A 24,555-nucleotide genomic window follows, 5' to 3' on the forward strand; every position below is an offset into this window, starting at 1 on the left:
ACATAACTTATGTGGATATCTATGAAAATTTGCAGGATTTCATTTGAACATACAACAAAATGCGAGTTTCTCCAAAAAGAATTATCAGGCAAACACTTTGCTCATTTCAGATAAAAAAATTAACTTGTGGATGTCTGGAGCTGAAAATAAAATAAAAAACAAAAACAAATGAATAGAAAAAAATCTGTCATTTGTTTGCTTTGTAAAATAGCTGCAATCCAGCCATGATGGTAAATTACCTATTTTAAAAGGATTTTTAGATATTTTGGACAGTTTTTTCCCTCCCATACAATCTCAGTTTTGGATTTCTTATAATGTAAGTTTTACATGTAGAAATGTTATTTAAGGAAGAAAGCCTCTGACTGCAGGAAATGTGTTGTATGATTATGTGCTACAACGACCTGCCTTTTTAGAGCATTTTAAGCTCCACAGCAAACTAAGTGAGCATTTTGTTTTAGTCCTCGCTTCATGATATATTGCACTGTTTCTTATTTGATATATGTCCCTAAAGAAAACAACAGACATATTTTTCCAATTTTAATACTTATTTACCACTTTCAGGCAGCGCAGCATCAGACGGAGCTAAGCTTAAAGATAGTTCACGTCAATTGAAAACGTGTGTTCGGAGTTAGCCAGAAGGGCGACCTTTTAATGTAGAAATTCTTATTTTTTTACGTTACAGCCGTTATCAGTTATTAAGCTCGTGCGTCCCATTCAGTCTGCATGAAACAGTGCACGTTATGAACGAGGAGTACAACCTTCAAAGCGACGAGTTTCAACGAAACAGTAAGGTATCGGAGGGTAACTATCTTGCCGCTGTTGGCGCCAGAGAGCACAGCTGTTCGACAATGCTAAAATTCTGCGCAACCTGGTGTCCAACGATTTCCATGCGGGGCAGTGATGCAAGCAGGCTCGCTCGAAAATAAGGGGCTTCTCATGTAGCTGTCTTTTTTGATAAACATGCCTCCTGGCTCTCCGTCCACTCTGCGGAGGGTGTACAAGGCGACTGGCGCGGAAGACACAGGTCGTGTGTAGCTGATTGTTTTTTTTCCTCATTATTATTATTATTTTAATAGACGAGGGGGAGGCTGCGAGGCTGGGGGAGTCGGGGCATCAGCTGAGCTGAGAGTGGAGGGTTAGCAGGCTAGCCTTTGTGACAAAACAGTAACAACACAGCACTGTCTTTGGTCGTAAAGAAAAAAACCGTCCCCCGGTTCGGTCGTCATGGCCACGAATGGTAACAGCACTTCGCCCGGGATGGGAGAGATCATCCAGTTAAATGTCGGTGGGACGAGGTAAGCTTCGTCCACAAGCTACTAACGTTGCCTTTATTTCTGTAATTTCGAGCTTTTGGCCAATTGTATGATTATTTCTGGACGATCTTGATGTAAATGAAGACCAACGACTTCATCTCATGCATGTCATCATTACCGCTTTGTTACACTGATGAATAATTCAGATTGTACACAATGTACTGTGGCTTCAGAACACAGTTCATCATTTGTTTTATTCCTACATCAGTCAGGGAGCCCCCGAGCCTTCTGCTCAACAAATGAGCCAGGCTGTGATCCTGTACTTGCTGTAAGAATCACCATGCTGGTTTATTTACCCTGTAGGTTCAGCACCTCCAGGCAGACTCTGATGTGGATCCCAGACTCCTTCTTCTCAAGGTTGGTGAAATGCTGTCAGCAGCTTCGGGCTTCAGAAACACACCGCGCACATTTGAAACACAGCTCCCTACTACGGTCTCGTGTCTGGATCGATCGTAGAAGTGCTTTTCCCCCCACTTCGCTGCTGCACGGCAATCCGATGTGAATTCACGTTTTACTGGTTGAGCTGCAGAAAAATGTCCATCAGAGACATCTGTGTGGAAACTGCACCGGAGCTAGTAAAGACAGCAGCCTCGCAACATCACAGATATCACATTTCACCAAAAAAAATGTTATGTTGGGATGTTTTGGTTTCCCCTTTCGGTTTTAACTCGTATGTTTTATCATTTCTGGGGTGGAATAGGTGAGATAAGAACAAGTCTGCTGCTTTGATATCACAATCAAAGCCATCTTTTACTAATTTCAGGAGGTTGGAAACAGTCACTGTAGTGGACTGCTAAATATATTTGTACATAGGTGCACTGTCAGAGTGTATTAAATGTAATTATAAGCCTACAGGGGCACCCACAGTTAAATAAGAGCTGCTTGGGGCCAGACTGATATGAGCCTGACAACAGCTGAGTCTGTCAGCCAGGCTGTATGTCTGCTAAACTCAGCTGTCTTCGGTTTTCAGTCACTGTGGAGTCTTTTAGAGTAAATCTTGAATTAGCTGGTCATGACCAAAGCATGTGTTTGGGTAACAGTGTGGACTTCAGTGCCAACAGGTAATCAGAGTTTTCCGGGTCACGGTGAGACTCCTAGTAAGTGGAAATGGAGAACAGGTCTGTTTAACTGGAGAAATCTGCGTGTGTGTTTTTGCAGTTTACTGAGCGGAAGGATATCCACTCTTCGGGATGAAACTGGAGCCGTGAGTAGCCTTTGTTGCTTCCTATTTTCTTCGTAAGAACACTAATCCAGTAAATTGGGCCTGGATTATTCTGTAAATATAATGTATTAAATGTAAGGGGGGAAAAAAACAGGTAACTACAAGATTAGAGTAAGTGTGACACATCCTTTGAGTTCATCAATGTCTGTTGCTGTACTACATGTTCTAAGCAATTATTTCCTTTGATTAAACTGATAAACAGCCTATGTTTACATCAGTAATCAATTAATCAAATTGGGTTTCTCTTTAGAGTCAAGTCAGCTAATACATGATCAAATCACAAGGTTGAATTTTGAATCTTTCCCAGTGATTTTTTTCCTCTGAATTTCTCACTTACAGATATTTATTGACAGAGATCCCACAGCTTTTGCACCAATTCTCAATTTCCTCCGAACCAAAGAACTGGACTTGCGGTAAGATGTTAAAACCAGTTTAAGGGAAAAAATCCCTCAAATGTTTTAGGTGGAAGTAAATACATTTGATGCTTTTCTTTTCTTTCTGTAGAGGTGTGAACATCAGCGTCCTGCGACACGAAGCCGAGTTTTACGGGATAACTCCTTTAGGTGTGTTGTAGGTTTAATTCTTTGTAGGACGTATTAGTGATGCAGAAACAGAAAGCGTGTTATTCTTTTTAGTTATTAATGTGTTCAGGTGGTAAAACCTCCTTTTGCACAATTTACAATAATGTTTACAAACATCAGGAGTTTTTAAATGTACATTTTGAACCACAACAAAGCTACTTTTGAAAGGTGAAAGGTTTTTTAGTTAACCTTTGAGCTTCAGGTGCAACATAACCAAGACAAAACCATTAACTCTGCTACTTCCATGTAGCTGTTGTGTTACTTCCTGTTTTGGTGTTTCTAACTTCCCTGCATTGTCTGCTTGAAATTGAAAAGTTACTTTTGTGAAATCTGACCACCTCCTTAAAATCCCAATATCCATAATATGTTACTCTGTGTAAAATTACTGAAATAATTCAAGCTCCAAATCAAAAAAGACAGTCTGATCAGTCTCTCTGACGAATTCAGTAAATAAGACAAACTGAAAACACAAAACTATGAAGCTAAAATTTAAATCTTAGCAAATTCAACAACAATAAACAAGTAGTATCTTGATTAAAACGATACATATCTTTAGTTCTGAGGTTTTAAATGTGTCTGTGTTTGAAAACGTGCAGTACGGCGCCTGCTGCTGTGTGAGGAACTGGACCGCTCGTCGTGTGGCAGCGTCCTCTTCCACGGCTACCTGCCACCTCCAGGTAAAAACACGACACTAAATGAACTGCAAACAATGTTTTTTTCTCCTGAGGCTTCACCTAAAGCAAATCCAGGATGGAAATGATCTACCTTTATGTCGGAGAATAGTTTGGAAAAGCAAAAACCAGCAGAAGTTTCCGGTTTCCACATTTTTGACACATCCTCTCTCGACAGCCATCCCTCCCCGTAAGTCGAGCTCGGCCTCGACAGCCTCTGATGAGCGACCGGGTCCAAGCGGAGCCGAGGGCTTCACCCGCGTCGGTCCCCTTCCTCACCCTTCCCTGTCTGACTCGCCCTGCATAGACGACACTGAGAAATTGGGTAAGACGACAGAATACATCCCATACTTTTGTTTCATCATGGAGAAAAAAAAAAATCAAGTGGTAGATGTCAACATGAGTGTCATTTTAACAAAAGGGCTAAAGGTTGATGTTGTGCTCCACTGTCTGCCTTCTGATGGCCTTTTACAAACGGTTCAGCATATTTTCCCCTGTCAGGTTGTCCATCTTCATGTGTGCACCAAATGGATGTCACAAAGAGAGCACAGGACTGTAAATGTTTGTGTTTCTCTGTGAGAGTGCATTAGTGCTGCAGCTAATGTGACCTGAAATCCTTTTAGTGCGCTGACTAACAGCACAGCCTGAAGTAGCTTTCTTTTTTTAACATCAGCCGGATATCTGCTGACCATCAGAGACAGAATAGAGAGCAGCATCAACCAGAATCTTCCTGCTTTTTGGACAAAAAAACGACTTTTCTCCATTTTCAGTGATTCAAATTTTTACAAGAAAAGAACAATAAAGTAAACATGTTATTTTATCTGGCCTTTCTGGTAATGAAAGCAGATTTCTCTGTATTGTGTGTGTGTGTGTAGGTCCCATGGTTGACCCCAGGAAAGTACTGATTGTAGCGGGACACCATAACTGGATCGTAGCAGCTTATGCAAACTTTGTCATCTGCTACAGGTAGTTCTGTAATCTTCCCCGTGTGCCTCTGATTTATTTAGCTGTCATGTGATGTTTTACCTTTTTTAATGTCTCTTTTCTGAGTTAATATTAGCATGCGTTTAGTCAAAATCAGTCAGCTGTTTGATGAAAATGAAATGTTGGAGAACAAATATCTTTGAATCTATTTTTACAATAAGCAAGTAAGATGACTAGTTCATTTGTATTATGACTTAAAAATAATCCTGGGACAAATCTGAAACCAAAATGTGTTTGATTTTATTTACTTTGTTACAGTAGTGTTGACTATCTAAAATCAAAATCTGAGATGCTTAAAAAGAATCATTTACCTGGTTTTGTTTTTATGTCAAATCCTGAACAACAGAGAACTCGTAAGAGCCTGTTTGTATGTGTGCGCTCTCCCTGCAGGATAAAGGAATCATCAGGGTGGCAGCAGGTGTTTTCCTCACCCTACCTCGACTGGACTATTGAACGTGTTGCACTTAATGCCAAAGTGGTGGGCGGTCCGCATGGAGACAAAGACAAGATGGTGGCCGCTGCGTCTGAAAGCAGAATCATCCTCTGGAGTATCCAAGATGGGGGCAGTGGTAATGAAATAGGTGGGTTTAGCGTGTTGTACAGACAAACAGACAAAGAACTCCTGAAATTGATCAAATACTCTTTCTTACAGTGAGTTACAGAGGCCATTTTGTTTAGCTTATTCCCTTTATACCAATACAGTTTCCTAATTATGTCTTCTCTGACTTCCCCCTTTTATTTTGCTTCACTTTTCCGGGCTTCTCCCTGAACTGGTGTCTTTCTCTGCACCCTCCGATCAGGTGTATTCAGTCTCGGCGTACCTGTCGACGACCTCTTCTTCATTGGAAGCCAGCTGGTGGCGACAAGTCACACGGGAAAGGTTGGCGTGTGGAATGCCGTCACGCAACACTGGCAGGTATGGATGTGTTGAGATAAGACAGGGAGAGGAGGAGCAGAGAGTATCTGTAGCTCTGCTTGTGTCATGCTGTAAAGAGAAATATGAGCATTTAGAGGGGATTGCCTCTAAATAATGCAAATATTAAACCGATTAATTTATTTTTTTGTGTGTATCAGGTTCAAGATGTGGTTCCCATCACCAGTTGTGACACAGCAGGGTCCTTCCTACTGCTGGGCTGCAACAATGGCTCCATCTATTACATAGGTACACACACACACACTGTAACCAGTCTTTTGTTTGTGCCTCACTTTTTTGAATGCTAGTGAAGATTATTGGAAGTCCTGTTAAAGCACAAGCGTTTGATGCATTTCTTGAAATGTTTCAGATTTATTATGTGAATAACTTGTGGTTCTGATCTCATAAAAAATCTCAACATCTTGTTCTCAGACATGCAGAAGTTCCCACTGAGGATGAAGGACAACGACCTTTTAGTGACCGAGCTTTATCACGATCCCTCGAACGATGCCATCACCGCTCTGTCAGTGTACCTCACGCCTAAAACCAGTAAGTGCCTCTGTAAAACTGAAAAATAAGACATTTTATTGCAAGTGCCTCTGGCCTGGTGCTTTTTGTTTTTCTATGTCGTCCTTTTCCTGTCTCATGACCACCTGTCTGGTTCTGATGGTGTTCTTCTCTTCATTGTGATATTCTGCTTCAGTCACCCTCAGGATGGGGGACTAAATCAAAATAATCAGTTTTTTGGCTTAAATAGTCTCTCTTTTTTTTTTTTTTTTTTTTACAAATTGTTATGCTGGATATAAATGGGGTTATAATTGGATTGTATAAAACTAGATTCGCCTTGATGTTTGTTTTGAATTGGCTCTATATAAATAATCTACATTTAGATCTAAACTTCTGCTCCCATTGACCTATTATTTCTGCCAGTTCACCTTCTAGGATTGAAAGAGTTTTATATGTACAGTTACTCACCTGTGAGTGTTTTTTTTTTTCTTATTTCTCTGCGTCTGTTCTCAGGTGTGAGTGGGAACTGGATCGAGATCGCCTACGGGACCAGCAGTGGTGCAGTGAGAGTGATCGTGCAGCACCCAGAGACGGTGGGGTCGGGTCCTCAGCTCTTTCAGACGTTCACCGTCCACAGGAGTCCAGTGACAAAGATTATGTTGTCTGAGAAACATCTGGTATCAGGTAAGGAAGGCGTGTCAGGGCTGGTCACACCTGCTCTGGACTGCAGACACTAATAATCATCTATTCTTCAGGATGTTTTCATGTAATTTTATGCCTTACCGGGCTGTTTGTCTTCGGGTGGCAGTGTGTGCAGACAACAACCACGTCCGGACCTGGACGGTGACGCGGTTCAGAGGGATGATCTCCACACAGCCAGGCTCCACCCCTCTGGCTTCCTTCAAGATACTGTCCCTGGAGGAGACGGAGAGCCACGGAAGCTACTGCTCCGGCAACGATATAGGTGAGAGTAGTGAGAAGAGAAGCTCAGAGGAAACACAGCATAGAATTACAGATTTACCTGAAGGGATGCTGACTTGAGTTGGATATGAGAAATACTTTAAAACAGGATGATGGCTCCAGTTTTGTCACAGGACATACAAATTCAGACACTTTAGTGGTGAGGCTGAGAATTAGCAAAGCAAGAATCCAATAAATGTTGGGGAGAATTTGGTCCTTTAAAGTCTAAAAGAGGTTCTGGGCTTCTGCTGTTAGGTCCGTTTGGAGAAAGAGACGATCAACAGGTATTCATCCAGAAGGTCATCCCCATCACCAATAAACTGTTTGTGAGACTCTCTTCAACTGGAAAAAGGTACAGTGTCCTTCATAAACGCCTCTCAGCTCGCCATGATTGATGCTTTTGTATTTCCATGAATAGTTTTTTTACTTTTTGGTGTATTTTAGAATCTGCGAGGTGCAGTCAGTGGACGGAACCACCATCTCTTGCTTCATGGTTCGGGAGTGCGAGGGTTCCAGTCGAATGGGATCTCGACCACGCCGTTACTTGTTCACCGGTCATGGCAACGGGAGCATACAAATGTGGGACCTCACCACTGCCATGGACACGGCAAACAAGGGAGAGGAGAGGAGGAAAGAAGGTAAGGCCGAGTGGCAGGAAAAGAAAGGAGATTTTATCATGCGATATGTTAATCATAATAAATGTGGTAGTTTCTTTTGATGATTATCCTGAATTTGTCTTGTGTTTGATAGATGTAGGCGGGCCAACAGAGGAGGAGCTGCTACAGCTGCTGGACCAGTGTGACCTGAGTACTTCTCGCTGTGTGACGCCAAACATTAGCCCCGCCCCCTCCGTGCTGCACCACACACGCCTCAGAGAGTCCTGCTCGAGGTTACCAAATCATTATATTAAAGCCTCAGACTGTTTTTTTTTTTTTTTTTTTTTTTAATCACGAAGCATCTTACTCGCCTGACTCTTCTCAACCTCAGTCTGCAGCTACAAGCCCAGGAGCCCATTCCTGAGAGACGGGCCACTTACGGAGCTGTGCGGCCCTACAGAGAGAGCCCCCTGCTGGCCCGCGCCCGACGAACTGAATCCTTCAACAGCTACAGGTGAAGAAACATTTGGCTGTTTTGATACTGCCGTTTCTGGAGCTGTAAAGTTAAAATGGTAAATAGTACATTCGGGTCATTAATGAATTCAGACAACAAAAGGAGGCATTAAAGCCTCTTTGTCTAATAAAGCACAATCACTTGTCTGTCCTCCCATAATCTGCTGAAACTATGACTGATATTTAGTGTTTTTGGTCAGTAAAGAGCTTGTCAGTTGTGGACATGGCAGGAGGAGGGCTGGTGCTCCTCATATTTAAAAAGTAGACAAAATAAAATGTTATGTTGTCTTTGCTTTGCAACTGACTCCAGTATATATTTCCATAGAGATTTCCAGAACTTCAGCCTGAGCCGGGGTGCCCTGGACAATACAGGTCAGTTATCCAACCTCGGCCCCCACCAGACTCCCGATGCCCGCCGTTCACTTTGCGACTTCGGGCCCGACGATGGGGAGAGGAGGAGCTCCGTCATGGAGCTGTGGGCTTCCCGCAGCGCGAGCTCTAACGTTACGGCTGGAAGTGTCTCAGCGACAAAAGCAGAAGCGAGTCAAGATTTGTCACTGCAGCCTCCAGGCAGCCCAATCCCAGGGGGGGACGTCAGGCGAAAGGTGCATCCTCAGCCAGAGGAAGGAGACGGTGCTGCATCAGGAGGAGACGGGGCGAAGGCTGAAGGAGGTGTGAGGAAGAGGGGGGTCCTAGAAGGGGGGTTTCTGGGGAGAAAGAGGGCGCCGCCAGTTCCACATCTCTCGTCCCTCCCCTCCGGATCTGAAGGTGGGGGCAGTGACTCATCTGCGAACGCCTCCCCCTCCCCAACCAGACTGGCTGCCTCCACCTCGCCACGAAACAGGAAGCTGGTGCCTGAGCCTTCCAGCCAGGGCAGCAGCCTGTGAGACAGACGCTTGTTTGGATTCCAGTCTGTGGATTTATCTTGTTGGGACATCGTGTAGGCGCACGCAAGAGCTGAGGGCTGAAGAAAGGAGCGAAAGAAGAACACAAAATCAGCTGCAAAGTCGCTGCTTCTACCACCATACATGTGTGGTTCAGGACGAAGCTGCTCCAACATCCTAACACTATCAGTATGACATCTCTGTTTGAGCTTGAGTAGATTTTTATTAGCATCTCCAAAGCTTTGATCCAGTCTGCTGGGGTGTAACTGGAGCTTAGATCTCAGTCCACGGTTTGTGTTTGCACTTTTAAGTTTCAGGAAATTGCCGCAGTTGTTTTCTCCCCCTGTGCTGACGCTGCTCACCCGGCTTCCTTAGGAACAAACAGTAACCATAGTAACGAGTAGGGGTCTGTGTAATCAGCTGTACTAAGGGGTAAAGTCACAGATTAAGAAAAAATAAATAAAATGATGAAATCAAGACTCATAAAAAAGCTCCAAACTGGAATCAGCAAAGATACAAACTGGCAGAAATTGCATAGGTCGTCTAATTTAAATTTAGAAAGACAAATTTAGATTAAACACAGCTTACATTTCCAGTTTCAAGATTTTAAACTCAATACTGTTTGCTCACCAACCAGACGATCACCTGATAGATCTTTTTAGTCCTACCTCTCCATCAGTTCTTTTAAAAGCGGAGCTCATGACAGCTTGTTGTGCAGCAGGAACTCACGTTAGCTTACCTTAAACATGTTTACCTTCGCCAGAATGTCGGCAGCTACTTGAATCCCAGAATACTTTACCAGAGCCAGAGGAACAAGTATTTCTGTACTGTTTGAATAACTGACTGACAGCCTGCTTGTGAATTCATTTTTGCAGCTTGGGAATGCAGTCGACAGTGAGTTGGTTGGTGCTATGCAGTTGTGGAGTCAAATAGAAACTTGGACTCTGGCTTCCACCTGACGGTTTGTGTTGGGATGGCAAAAACACTTCAGGAGTCAGATTATGACCCATTGGCTCGTCGTTAATGTTTTCTCGTACTATAGATACTTTAAAGCCTCTTTAATGCTCCGAAGAGGGGCCGTAATCCATTACTGCAGTTGAAGGTGTTACTAACACTTTTAAAATGTACAGTATATATTTGCAAGCAGATCCTTTGTGGTATGACGCTTCAAAATCACATTTACACAAAAAGGGATCGCAAATGTTTTTGTATTTTAAATACTATGCTTGTTAGGCCTCAGCTTACAGATTGCAGTCCTGTTTAGATTTAGCTCCTTACCCCCAGTGGTGCCTGTGCAAGATCACACTAAATATTTATTGTTTTACTTTAATTTTTCAGTCACTTTCACCTAATGGGAGAATGTACACAAACACTACTTCACTTTATTCCCCATCAAACAGATTTTAACGTGTATTGAATCTTGTTGGGCGGCTGTCGCAGTGCCTTATTTAAATTGTCGCGTTTTGACTGAAAAGTGTTGTGACCAAAGGATTGTGGGGAGAAGGGATCACTGTGTAGCCACGAAATGGACCGGCCCGCTTGGACGTCAGCTGGATTTGTTTCGCTTTAGATTTAGATTTCATGATAAACCAGCTCGACTTTCACTTCCACACGCGTCACAGTGAAACAAGTGTGGCGTACACTATGATAGAAACACAAACATCTGGATATGATCCAGCTGTGCACACATACAAAGACTGATTTGATTGACTTTTCTTTCTTTTTTTCCTTTCACAACACTTTAAAACAATATTCTGAAATATAAATCAGAATTTATTAAGGCCAACAAACGTGGTTCATCCTTTACTGCTTATTCTTTTTGTGAACAAATGTAGATTTAATCAGTCACTGCTTTTACAAACTTTACAGGAAGTAGACAAAATCCTCAAACGGACGCACTGGTGTGTTTTTTCAGACATGTTCACATAAGGCCTGCATAGATTTAATCATATATCGGACCTAAATGCATTTGTTTTTGCACTATTAAAACTACAGTCATATTTAGTGTTTATTTTAGATAAAAATATAATGTTTAATGTGCATTTCAGCTTATAGTTTGTTTGTCTGCAGCCTGTTTTATCTGTAAACCCTTAACTCCTCTCTGGCTGTGATTTTACATTTTAATACAGATGCTCATGAAGTGAAAAAAAAAAGGACATATCTATTTATTTAAGCTTCCTGGCGTGTCATTGTTTTTCTATGTTTGTTTAATATGTGGTAATAATATTTACAGGTACTTTTAAAATGATAAAATCTAAAGTTTAATAAATCACAGTGTTTTTTTACAACCTGTCATTGAACCGTACCCCTTTTATTCCTTGAGTTTATTTGAACCTGATGTTTACACATTGTACATTTTTTAAAATATAATGTTCATCATGTATGCGCATTTTAACACATTGTCTCGAACAATAATATGTAGGTAAAAAAAATCTCATGTATTTCAGGATTTTAGATGATAAACTTTTAACAACAGCTGACAGAAATGTCAGTAAGATTAATTCAGTGTTTTTTTTTTCTTTTGTAATGATTTTAATCTCTTTTCAGTTTGGGTTCAGAAAGAAAAGAAAGCGACGAGTCACAGCTGGGGTTTCAGCTCGTGGTTTTTTTGGACATCTTGCCAAAGTGCGAAATTTCTGTTTTGAACATTACAGAGGTGTGTTTTGTTACCCTGCATTTTGATTTCACTAACCTTCCCGCTCAGACAGTCTCCTCTTTGAGACTGTGTCTGTCGTCATTGTGATTTATGAGTTTAATAAAACCCTTTCTGTGTGTGTGTGTGTGTGTGTGTAGCTCTGGGCCATACTGTCCCTTACAATCACTCCACACGCTCTCTTTTCACAGCCTCGCCCTCCCTCTGTGGCTGACAATAGCTGTGAACGTGGCCGTGAATGCTTTCGAAGTGCCCTTGTCAGATTGGCGTCCTTGAACGAGGGCACGCTTGTTACTGCCACTTTGTTAATTTCAAACTTGCCTCGATGTCCCCTTAAGGGACGCAGGAGCAAACCTAAATTACGGCTGCATAGTTTTGATGGAGACACCGGCGCTGTGTGTGTGTGTTTTTGCTGTAGTGTGTGTGTGTGTGGGGTAACTAAGACACTGTACAGCTGGTGGCACATCTGTGTTAAACAAACTCAGCAGAAACCAGAATTCCTCAACTAAAATTTCATGTAGAGAAACAGGAGGAAAACATTCAGACTGACTCATTTGTGTTGTACCCATTAGTGCAGTTTAAATGTGCAGTAATGCTGTTTGTAAGCAGTGTTGCAGGTTTTATCACACGTTTGTGTTTTTCACTCCTGTAGACACCCTCATATGCAGATTATTTATTGTTTGTGCAAACTATTCCGATTTTAGGTGTATTTGGACGTGTTTAGATGGACATACCACGGCACAATATTAACCACATCGTGTCTAGTTAATTATTTTTTTTAGCCGTTTGTCATTGTAACACTTTATTTTTCATAGTGTTTGCTAATGTGGTACATCTGTGCTTACTTTCTGACTGCTGCTTTCAAACCCTGACATTTCAGTTCATATTGGAGATTAAAGATTAAACAGCTGTAATGTGTCTTTTGTTCTTTTTACTCAGCCTTCAGTTATTCTTGTCAAGAACAAGTCAGAAATTATTGACAACAGAAATACAGCCTTGCTGAGAACCGTTTGTGTTTGTAACTTTGTGTTCACTTTTTAATAATCTCACAAAATACACAAGCATTAATCTAACTTTTATCTATAAATAGGAACATTTTCAATACAATCATAAATAATACTGTCAGTGTAAAAAAAAAACTGTCAGAACAGCAAACATCAATAAACAAAATATATATTTTACAACCCATCAATATTAAACAAAACATCAACATCTCTTACTAAATAGTTTCTAAGCAATTTTGGGGATCTAAATGCAAATATAATCCTAATTTCTGCTAAAATATTTTAGTTTCTGATGATCGTAACAAAGAGAATGAAAGTCACTGTAAACAACAGAAAAATATCAGACCTAACAACACGCTTCACTACAGCAAACAAGACTGCTGTCACTATCAGCCAGTTCTTTTCCACATCAACAGCAGTAAAGAGTAAATCCACAGTGACGTGACACAAAATCTCACACTGGACTTTCATTTACAGCACGTGTAGTAATCACAACAACCAGACAACACATCTGTAATTCCAAAATTACAGATGTGTTGTAAAATAAAAATAAAAACATTGGCATATTATTCAGTAACACTATTATGAAGGCCATGTGTCTTAAGATTAAAGGTCTATTGCTGCTTTGAACAAACAAGCTTTCTAGGCACAGTTATTAAGAGATGAAGTGACTGAAAAACTGAACCTGCTACAGTAGATTTAGTTTTACTTTTCAAAATTATGACAATAAAAACAGTTGGCAAGCAGGGAGTGAATCCTAACCCTACACAAATACACAAAACATTTAACATGAATGCATCTGTTCGATGAAACGTGCTGTATAATTACCAGAGAAGGATTCACTGAAGCTATGGTGTAAATATCCTGCAGGTTTTATGTCACAGGTTCACATTTGTAGCTGACTGTACTCAGATGAACTACTGCATCTACTGAAGCTGAGACTGTCAGGCTCTACCAAGAGTCAAACACATGCAGGCTACAATAAGACGACACCAAACAGTGTGTGTGTTTTACTGTCCTGGGTCTGCATGATGACTGTGGTACCTGACAGGTGTAGAACTCTTGTCCTAAAGATGAGTGTCAGTGAACATGGTGTGGTCTTTCTTCACAGAACCTATGGCCTTGATGGCGTCCATAAACTCATCTTCCTCTACATACTGAAAGAACAAAACAACAAAAGATTGTACATCACATTTGCTGCACTTATTCCATTGATCAGGCACCTATGAGAAAACCCCAAATCCTTCCAAAAAGGATTTTCCAGTAAAACACCAAACAAATAAATGTTCTGAGGAAGTAGAATGGTAATTGCCGACTGTAACTGTTTAACAAATAAACCCTTACCAGCCCAGAGTCATGTCCCAGTGGGTTGTCCCAGCATCCTTCCTCCATCATTAGTGACTTCCTGTCAATCAGCCGGCTGACGCTGCGGTGCAGGGAATGCTGGGAGTAGGCCTGACTGAGCTCTGTGGGACTGGGAGCCCGCAGGACAGACATGGGGCTGAAGTGGGAGCTGCTGCCAACAATCTTTGTGTCTGTCAGGCCCTGCGAAGTACAGTTTTAGTTCAAGAGTTGTCACACTTTAAAGATGATTGTGTACAAATACTTCAATTATTGCCAAGTGTTACCATGTAAACTCCATGTACATGGAAGCATTATCTAAACCAAACTTATTACATTGGTTTTAGACATTAAACAAGGCTAGAATAAAGGCGTTTTTGTCAGATAGATAAGGTTTTTTTTATAATTTGTAGTATTTCAAAAATCCAGCAGAGGGCAGCACTCTGCAAAGATTACATGATGGAGTTAGGAGAAAATATACAAATCATTCTTGGATTCTTTTTGCTAAAACTTTGTTAGTAAAATTTATCAGTTACTCACATAAAGTTATTTAAAGTCAAGCTAACAGGCTGTACACCAAACCAAACCTTATTTTATGAGAAAATGAGAGGTATACACATGCAAAGGAAGCATGCAGATGCAAACACGGAGGACATGCGCAGGAGGGCAACCCACAAAAATCCACAGTCCCATACCTCTGTGTACACAGTGTAGCTTTTAAGTATAACGTTGCTGATCTCAACACAGTCTGCTACAGTGTCAAACTGCAGGGGGGACAGCAAGATAAACATTTAAGGGTTTGACAGGAAAAAAAGACAGAAAATGATCTTACTGTGGGGTGATCAAGGAGGAGCAAAGAGCCGGAGAGGTGTTTAGAGCACAGCTCAGGACAGGGCCTCTGAGAGAAAGACAGAGGAACAGAATGGAAGGAAAGAATAGTGTGGGAACAAGCTGAATAAGCAAGTAGTGGATATCACTGGATGTTATTTGTATCATTAAGTGGTATTACAACAGGTTCTTGTTAAGCTTGGAATTTGATGCTTAAATCACAGCCTAAAAGTACACAACAATGTCAGACAAACCTGTTGTGAGTCTAATTTACAGAATCAAACCTAACCAATAAGCCTTAGGATCACTTTACTAAAAATTTTTTTTTTCAGCTTCTTTTTTCATCTTATCCCTGACTACTGCTGAGTCTTTGTTTTCAGCCACCTTCTGTTTTTCTGCGCTGCTGCTCCTCTCTCTGCCTCTCACCGTGTACATCTCTCCACCTGACTTTCTGCTCTTCTGAAGCATGACCAGAGGAGGGCGCTCTCTAGCTGAGGGATTCTTCCTCAAGGCTCTAAAAAGGGAGCAAAAACAAAAACAATTTTCTCCTCTTTTTTTTCAGATTATATGTTTTGTATACCCTATGTTAGGGTTGGCTGTATTTATGCAGATAGCTATTACATAGCACGTAATAATTAGGAGGAGTATATAATGTTAACTATATACATTAAAATACCTTTTTAGCACTAAGCCCATCAGTATAGAGAGCAGGAATAGACCCAGCAGGGCAAACAGCAGGATGAACCACAGTTCAGAGTAAACAGGGCCGGCTGACATGCTGACGCCCTGTTTGTCACTATCGACAGGCTCAACAGGACCTGCATTAAAACAAGAAAAACAAACAGGTTTAGCTTTATGTGCATTTTCATGCAGTTTTTGGTGTATTCCTCTTCTTTTAAGGTATTTAAGGATTAGTTTACAGAATGACTTAGTGTAACCTAGGCCAGTGGCGGGGCTGTATCTGATGGTGGGGGTGCTGGCGCTGCCGCTGTCTGTGGTGCAAGTCACCTGAAATGACAGAGCTACAAAAAACAAGAAAGAGAGAGAGAAAACATTGTATGTGGAAAATGATTTAAGACAGTTTTAGGTTGAAATTAAACTAAAAACAGATTTATAGCACTGAGCAAAAGTCTCGACTCATCACTATTTCTTTAAGTTTTGCTTCCAAGGAGCCAGACTTTCTTGAGAAGTTTTAAAATGGCCTTGATTAAATGGTCTTCAGACTTCCTGAAAGTTTTTAAAAAGTTTTCTCTGAACTGTGTCTGTTTTTTTCCCACTAATTTTTTAGTTTTATACCTCACAGTCTGTTAAGCTACTCAAATCTGACCCATGAATCAAGCAGGCACAGAAAAGCTCCTAAACTCATGGAATCAATCAGTGCTGTGTCAACACCCAACAAACAATTCAGCAAAATAATAATTTCTTCTTTTTTTAATGTCTTAGGTATTTTGCTAACAGCTGTCTGTCACAAAAATACAATTTGTTATCGTTTCTTTAGTTGAATCTATAGAAATAACAGAGATAGTTAAAAGTTTTTGCACAACACTATGTAACAATTTAAATACTGTTTTTTTTTACAGTATACCACCGTCTCACAATAAAACTCAAAATAAAACCAGAACATACTGTCACTTAGGACTAGTGTCATATTTTCTACTCAAACTGTTTGATTTTTTCATGGTAACTACCTGAGGTTCTACTCCAGTCTCATGGCCAATAAAATATATATTTTAAACTAAGTAAAGTAACATAAAAACAGTTAAATATGACACATAATATCAGTGTCATATGGACCATGTTTTTGTATACCTAAACGCATAATATGAATAATTTTTGATCCCTTATTTGTAATGATACATAAGGTTAGAAAAACTAAACCTGATCCGTACATAAATTTAAGTTTGTACTGTTGAGCTGAACAGTGGGTTGTTTAGAGTTAACAGTTTCCTGAGTTATGCACGTCTATGGTTTCATCTGATGCACAAGTTTGCTGTGTGTGCTCTCACTTTTCTGGGAGGTGCGTGGAAGGTGAAGATAGCTGTAGAAGCCATTGTACACCCTCAGCTGGCTCTCTGTCACTGTGAACTCCTTCAGGTACCCGTTGATGGAAAAGGTCCCGGTCCAGTCCAGCCAGATAATGGTCAGGTTACTGTCCACTGAGAAGGGAGACACGTACTGAGGGGCTGGAGGGAGAGACGGAGGGGAGATCAGAGATATTCAGCTTTATGCTTTCAATAATTGGTTAACAGTGAGAGCGGACAGACTGAAGAACTCTGCTACCTTCGCTGAGAGTGCTAACGGTTGTCCAGCTGGAGGCAGTGCTGCCCATGTTATTGAAGCAGGCAGCCCTCAACTCATAGGTGGAGTACGGATGGAGACCTGCACAGATGTTTTGTTATAAAAGCACATAATATTTGTTGTTCTAGTCCAGATTAAGGTTGCAGACTTTGTTAGTTTAAATTTTAGACAAAAGGGGATCATAGATTGATGATTGGTGATCCTTAGTAATAAAAATAACTTTAAATATTTTGCCGTGTTTCAGGACAAAACACGTTTAAAAAAAAATGTGTACAAAACCTGTAACATTGTAGCTCCGCTGTTTGCCAAAGAAGCAGATTTCTGTTTGTCCTTCTTCACAGGGGAGGGGTACGGGCTGGGGGGGTTGAGGGCAAGGCGAGCGGAGGTGAAGCTCACAGCTGGACACAGGAAGAAGGGGAAATTACAGCTTCTGTATGTGTTTTCTGGACGGAGCAGAGCACACTTTTCATGATTTCTCCTCACCTTTCGATGACTCCGTTAGGTGCTAAAGGCTCGTCCCATTCCAGCTGCACAGAACGGGAGGTCAGCGTGACGAGACGAGGAGGGGGCTGGTCGGCTGGGGGGGCAGCGAGGGTGTGGAGCTGTCTGAGGGGACCCTGGCTGCAACACTGAGAAATGTTCAACACAGAGACCTTAAAGAACTCTAAACGCATCCTGCTATTTACTTCACTTTAAAGGTTTAACACAATCAACAAAATATTTTAGGGTAGAAACATTAATTAAATGAGGAGAACTGGTGATAAAAATTCAAACAGAATTTTTTCTTTGCAATCAACCAACAGCACCTCAAATACGAGTTTATTAAACTCATTTGGAATGAGTGCAGATGAGACACAGTAACTCTCCTGACTAATGTTTAGTTTCCTTACCTGAAAACAGGTGCAAGCCTCAACTCCTACCCAGTACTGAGTGTAAGGCCGTAAACCGTGGAGGGTCTGCTGAAGGGACGTTCCCTCTGAGAGCTACAGGAAAAACAAAACATGTGTTGAGAGATGTCAGATAATTAGTCAGCAGACTGTGGGGCATTCGAGAGAACAATGGGAGATAGAAATAAAAAGAAAACTTCAACAGTAAATGTATTAAAAGTCCTTATTAGGCTCGTGTTGCATCAGCTTTACCACAGTATGGTTGTTGAGGTCCAGTGAGAACACTCTGTAAAGACTAACAATCCCATTGGGTTGGGCTGGAGGGTGAATCTCCACCACAGCTGAGGTTGCTGAAACTCGCAGAATAACAGGCAGGTCAAGACCTTCGGGTGGGGCAGGACCAGTTCTCCCACTGACCCACGGGCTGGCAGAATAACCAGCTGAATTCACCGCCCACACCTGTTGGTCACAAAGCATGTGAAATCGGTCAATTCCAGTAAAACAGGAAGGAACAAACGACGGTACAAACTTTTTTTTTTATGTCTTTGTTGTAAATGCATTTTATGAACTCTTACCGATGAAGACTTCTCTTAATTAACCAATATCCACCAGACCAACAGAGGAGTGTGAGTCAATTCATCGGACCATCCATCAAAACTACCATCAGCAGTGAGAGCAGAACCTTTTCACCATGCAACCCAATACTAACATATCTGCATGACAATTACTTTTCACCTTCATCAAGGAGTTATTCACACACTCACACACACGCGCGGTAATCTTATTTGTGTGCTTGTGTTGGGTATAATTAGAAGGTGTACACAGCACAGGGTCAGTCAGGGTGGAGATTTGCATGTGTAAGTCATCTGTAGCCTGTCAGAAGCAGTGCAGAAGGCAGATGGATGGGTTTGAGCTTTCGAGTTGAAAGTGTGTGTCTGTGTGTGCGGTTTGTTGTTTGTGGCAACGACGGCAAGTTTGGTGTGTGCACGAGCGTGTGTGCATGTGTGTTAAGAGTTGAATTAACCTCAATAATAGTCAATTAGGCCGTAATCAATCAGACTGATTGATCTAAGTGACAGCACAGATGGACTGAGATGGGAGAGGGGAAAGAAGAACAGAAGACGGAGAGACGAGAGATTGGGGGAAGGAAAGCAGGACGAAGGGTCGACAAGACGCAGGATAGAAGGAGAGGAACCGGAGAAAAATTGTTCTGTTGGGGTCTTGGTACAGACCTCACAGACCTTTAAATCCACTGCAAACACACTGAAACCATACTGTGTTCCAAACTTAGTGTACCTTTTTAGTTAGTGGTGTGTACACAAACTAAACTTATCTAAACTAAAGCAAACAAACTGATTGATGCTTGTTCATTATTGTGTCTTTGTGTTAATGTATTCACCTTGTTTGATTCTTTTTTTCTGACTCTTACATGTGGCTCAGGCTTGTAGCTACAAGGGATGCTAGTAATAAAAGAACATGTGCATCAAAAAGCAAAGTTTATGCTAAACAATGGTTCCAATGTTACAGATACACCCTGTAAGATGTTATTTCACTTTAAGTCTGAAGTCATATGTCAACAGACATATCGTTTTAAATAAAAGCCACATTCATAAAGAGTAAATAAGGATGAACGCTGAGGCTGATGTAACTTAAAAGGTAATGAAAAATTAAATAAGGAAAAATAAATATAGAGTTACAGGCATTGTCATGATTTTTGCTTTCTTTTAAAACTAAAAGCAAGCGAACAAACATCATTTAAAAACAGTTTATTATTTAATACTAATTCGTTAAGGTACAAAGACTGAAAATCATAATCTAAATTATTCTTTTCTACATCAAGTGAAACATATATTCATGTGTTGAGGTAAAATGCACGACCCAGACAATAAATTTGAAGCAATTTATTTATTTGTTTGTTTATTTTTTAATTGTTAAGGTTGTCTCTTCAGTTTTGCAGCATTTTTCTGAATAAAAGGTTTGTTTTACAGAACTGGATATCTTTTTAAAATGTTTTTAACAAAATCTTCGGCCCATATAGTTTATACGTCTCATCATGGGTTTGAATAGTGAAGCAAACATCTTGATTTACAAGCACAGGGGGGGTCTTTTGTTTGGATACTGTGACAATCAGTTCTTTTAAAGAAATATATATTTGACAGCATCTTGACAAAAGGCTTTCAGCAAGATCAGATTTCTTTAATAGTCCACTTCAGTCGACTTCGCTGACCTAATAATATTTTTATGGAAAAATAACAAAAAATAACAAAATGAAAATTCCCCTTACATCTTGACTGCTTCCTGTCAAATCTGCTGTGGAGACAGAGATACAATTACACAAAAAAGTGGTCCTTGTCCAAATATTCAAGGTCCTAAATAAAACTGATTATAATTAATGAAGGAAGTTTAATTTTTGGGAACAACAAAATTCTCAGCTGACATTGTAATAAAAATCCAAAAGGTTTAATCTCAGTCATATTTGGATTTTATTATATTTGTTGGAATAATATGAAATTTTATTGATAACATTATTGATAAATAAGTTATTGAAGAAAACAAATAAGTAAATAGTATAGTGAAAATTGATATGTCTTGTGAAAAGTCAAATTTGGTGTTTATGTTTTATAAGTTCTTTGGCAACTAAAGAACGGAGGTAAATTGAGGCTTCAGATAAATGTTGCATTTTTAAGAAGTCTTAATAATTATTAATTAAAGGGAAAAAAATGAAGCACCCTAAGCATATTTATTACACCAATTTAATTTCATTTTCGAAATAAATGTGCACATGTGAACAAAAAGTATCTGTTTACTTGCTTCCATGGTGACACTTTATTACATGTTTTTATTTTTTACTGTCACTCAGATCCAGATCTCATATTGTAATTCCACTTCCAGCATCATATCAACAGACCCGAGTGAGTATATAAAGATGATTATTTAAATGGATTTAGGGAAGAGAAGCAGCTGAAATCATGACTGTAGCTTCTGTGTAGAAACAGTAACTTGTTGCTTAAAACAGTTTGGGTTCTGCTCGTTTCTTGTCTAGTTGCAGAAATGTCCAACTGTAAAATATTTCTACCCAGCAACAACCATAGCAACAAAGTTAGGACCCCAACATGACGTAAGACTTTGAGTGAGATTAAAAAGTTTCTGCCACATAGTCAGAACAGGAAATAAATGTTCGGATTTAAAGTCGGCCCGGATCGCCTTGCCCTTGATCCAGAGCTAAAAGGTAGAACTCGCGCCTTCGTCCGTATATCATCCACAAACTTTTTATTGCCCTCTCTCTACTCTTGTCTTCTTGCTTCTTATTGGGCCATGATTTGGCTTGTTAGACACAAAATAAAAATATATCCCGTTAGTTGCCGCAGCAGCAAAAGAGCCGCCATGGCAACAAACGACTTCAGTATACTTCCAGACAGTAGTTGAGCCTTTTTATTGGATGGCTGGACTGCGGGCTGGATTTTAGGGCTCTGATAGGCCAACACACTAACTTGGCGGGAGCATCTACTTGGGGTGAAGGGGCTAAGTTGTGTGAAAGTGGGCAGTAATTAAAAGCAAGCATAAAGCTGTCAATAGGAGCTTATGACCCAGTGTAATTAGCCTAATATGATTTCTCTCTACGCACTGTGGTGTGCTAAACCGAACCGAGTTGTCCTTGTGTGCGCTTGAAACACACAGTGAGAAAGTAAGATGTTCAGACATAAACACAGACAGATTAACTGGCAGATAAAAACAGTAGTAGTGAGTAGGTAAGTAAAAAAAAAAGAAAAGAGTTCAAACAGACCAATGAAACATCAGTGACTGAAAACTCTAATAAACTTCCAAGTTAAAAATCCAAGGATGTAAACCATTCTGCACCGGCGCTCTGAAAAACGCTCATATTTACCATCACTTTCAAACAAACAGAGCACTGTTGTGTACCTGTGTTCCTAGCCAACACACACACATATCACTAACTTGTCCACAAACCCCCAATCCCCCACTGGCAAATCCTCCGGGGACGTGTAGCGGTCACCATTAAAAGGTCTTTCCAATACAAGCTCTGTTACCAAGGAGGCTAACAGTTAATTCGATTGGCTGGCTGGTAATCAGGAAGTGGGGAGCTCAGAGGGCCCAGTGATTAATGGTTCTGTTGCCCGCTCGTCATCTCCCAAAGCTCCTCCTTCCCTCCCTCCCCATGTCATAAATTAGAACTCTCGTAAATAAAGACAGCACCACAATCAGGCAAACTCAATCAATTACATCCGTTCTCTGGCCTCCGCTCGTACGTCTGACAGACAGGAATGCTAATGTTATTGTTGCTTCCAAAGGGCTAACCTGTCAATTAGTGCACCGATGCACGAGCACAACGGCAAAAATATGGACTGCTCCATTTAACACCTGTCTGATTACTTAAGTGTGTGTGTGTCTTGGTGTTTCTGTGACGGTTGGTGTGTATGGATGCAGCATTAGTTGTTTCTTTATTATGTTTGTCTGAATGCGAGACCAGATGTTTAAAATGCATCTGATTTTGAAAAAAAACTACAACCTCTAATGTGTCAACAACGTAAGACTTGTCTGCAAAAAAAGCTCACCATGAAGCATTAACTTCCCTTTTTGTGTCAAACTTAGGAAAACTATTTCTGTTTGAGTGAGAATGTAAAGTTTTTTTTTATGCTTAGATCCTGCAAAATCTCATTTGGCTCTCATAGAAACTGATTAAAACGTAAAATTGAAAAATAAAACATTCAAAAATGTTAAAACTCTGGATTATGTTTCACACGCACACATCTAACAACACAGTTTTTATTTTACCTGGTACCGGTATACAGTGAAGGGATGGAGTCTGTCGTCTTTATATGAAGTAGAAACATTCCTGTAGACAACCGTGGCTGCTTCAGTTTTGAGCTCCAGCTTGCGATGCACCTCATAATGCAGGATTCTGCCATTTGGCTGAACCGGAGCGGACCAGGTGAGGAAAAAGCTCGTCTGCAGGCCTGTCTGCCCATCAGTTTGGAGGTCTAAAAGTGGCGCCGGCTGTCCAGCAGGGGGAGCCTCCAGCGTGAGTATGGAGGACCAGTCGCTGGACGAGCAGCCCAGCGATGTGCAAGCCTCCACTCTCACTTCATATCTACATGCACACATTATAAAGACACATTTGTAAACGGTAAATGTGGGGGTAAAACATCTTTACCACATTCTTCAGACTAATTCTAATAATTCAGAGTCAAATTTATTTTTTTCCAACACATCAGTGATTTAAACCAGATGTTACATATGATCTTCAGATGATAAGACTGATGAGCTTTTATTATCTGAATCTGATCACCTCGTGCACATGCTGCCACACACTCAGATCCACAGACATATAAACACAGGAACAGACACACAACTGCACAAACAAACATAAACATTAACTTTCCTCTCAATTATTTAAGATGGTGTTTTTCTATGTAGAGTAGTTCAAAATAGATGCATAAAACTTGAAGTGTGGACTTTTTTAAACATGTTGTAAAAGCAAACATTTGTTCATCTTTGAATCGGTGTCTTTGATTAGGAGCGGCCAGTGAAAAATGAAGAGCCTCAATCAGCCGCAACATTAAAACCACTGCTCATCCACTACTCTGTTGAGAAAACTTGCATCTACAGCATCCACATGAATGTTATGTTGACACTTGCCACCAACATAAACAACTCTGCAGACCAATAACACCCCTCATCAGCTAAGATTAATACTCCACATCAACTGTAAAACGTTACAGTTGATTGGTGTACACGCTGTCAGTATAAAAGTCTAAAATAAATTTAAAACAGTCACATTAAAAAAAGAGCAGATTTGTAAAATTGTATCTTCTCTGAGTGTCACAGAGTGAAGTTGTAGGAAATATCTCTTACTTATGCTACAGTGCGGTGTCATCATATCAAGATTAAAACCAGATCTTTGAGAAATGTGTACTGAATGTTTTAAATACAAAATCACTTATTTTTTAATGTAATAGCAGACATTTGTTAAACAGACCATAAATACAGTAATTTTACAGAAGAACCCATCATAGCAAAAAGTTACTGAAGATAAGATGAGACAATCCCAAGGAAATTTGAAGTGAATTAAAAAGACCCAAATCCTATAGAAAGTTCAGAAGGTGTCAAATCACAATCAAATGTTTGCTTGTTCAAATATAACTTATTTAGCTGTGTAACACTGACGGACCTGTGATAAGGAGCCAGCCCATGCAGAGTGGTTTGTCTGTCCTCTGGAGTCAGTGCAGTGCTGGTGATGCTAAGCTGGACTGGATCTCTGAGATACACGGTGTACCCAACGATGTCTCCATTAGGGCGGGCCGGGATCTGCCACTCCACTCTCACCTGGTTAGATAAAAGCCACAGAATAAAAAAAAAACTGTGCATCAACTTTTGTATG

The 24,555-nt window shown here is 40.5% G+C and overlaps 2 protein-coding genes across 2 annotated transcripts in view; one reads left to right on the top strand and one right to left on the bottom strand.

Annotated features, from left to right (window-relative positions):
• Positions 1-836: 836 nt before the first annotated feature.
• On the top strand, positions 837-12,711 carry kctd3 (potassium channel tetramerization domain containing 3). Its single transcript, XM_017418726.3, has 19 exons — positions 837-1,295; positions 1,617-1,670; positions 2,472-2,517; positions 2,875-2,948; positions 3,040-3,098; positions 3,713-3,793; positions 3,966-4,112; positions 4,663-4,753; positions 5,162-5,352; positions 5,572-5,687; positions 5,846-5,933; positions 6,117-6,233; positions 6,705-6,875; positions 7,000-7,155; positions 7,407-7,503; positions 7,596-7,789; positions 7,902-8,040; positions 8,139-8,261; positions 8,586-12,711. Exons 1-19 carry the CDS (start codon positions 1,225-1,227, stop codon positions 9,145-9,147), a joined length of 2,577 nt encoding a protein of 858 aa, XP_017274215.1. The 5' UTR covers positions 837-1,224; the 3' UTR covers positions 9,148-12,711.
• Positions 12,712-12,861: 150 nt separating this feature from the next.
• The window catches only part of ush2a (Usher syndrome 2A (autosomal recessive, mild)), a 180,155-nt gene continuing 168,461 nt past the window's right edge, over positions 12,862-24,555 (bottom strand). The window contains 14 exon segments of the mRNA XM_037980018.1: positions 12,862-13,958; positions 14,146-14,346; positions 14,838-14,906; positions 15,397-15,484; positions 15,647-15,788; positions 15,909-15,992; positions 16,977-17,153; positions 17,251-17,349; positions 17,548-17,666; positions 17,752-17,897; positions 18,159-18,251; positions 18,408-18,614; positions 22,950-23,265; positions 24,346-24,500. Of these exon segments, the coding sequence (XP_037835946.1) occupies positions 13,869-13,958; positions 14,146-14,346; positions 14,838-14,906; positions 15,397-15,484; positions 15,647-15,788; positions 15,909-15,992; positions 16,977-17,153; positions 17,251-17,349; positions 17,548-17,666; positions 17,752-17,897; positions 18,159-18,251; positions 18,408-18,614; positions 22,950-23,265; positions 24,346-24,500 (1,986 nt within the window). The 3' untranslated portion in view covers positions 12,862-13,868.

The sequence above is a fragment of the Kryptolebias marmoratus genome, linkage group LG15, assembly GCF_001649575.2.
Source record: "Kryptolebias marmoratus isolate JLee-2015 linkage group LG15, ASM164957v2, whole genome shotgun sequence".
NCBI lineage: Eukaryota > Metazoa > Chordata > Actinopteri > Cyprinodontiformes > Rivulidae > Kryptolebias > Kryptolebias marmoratus.

Excerpts from the sequence above, each read along its gene's own strand:
- kctd3 (XM_017418726.3), top strand. The coding sequence starts at position 1,225 with ATGGCCACGAATGGTAACAGCACTTCGCCCGGGATGGGAGAGATCATC. Across the intron at positions 3,099-3,712 it reads TTACGGGATAACTCCTTTAG|TACGGCGCCTGCTGCTGTGT; the intron begins GTGTGTTGTAGG and ends GAAAACGTGCAG. Across the intron at positions 4,754-5,161 it reads AACTTTGTCATCTGCTACAG|GATAAAGGAATCATCAGGGT; the intron begins GTAGTTCTGTAA and ends CTCTCCCTGCAG.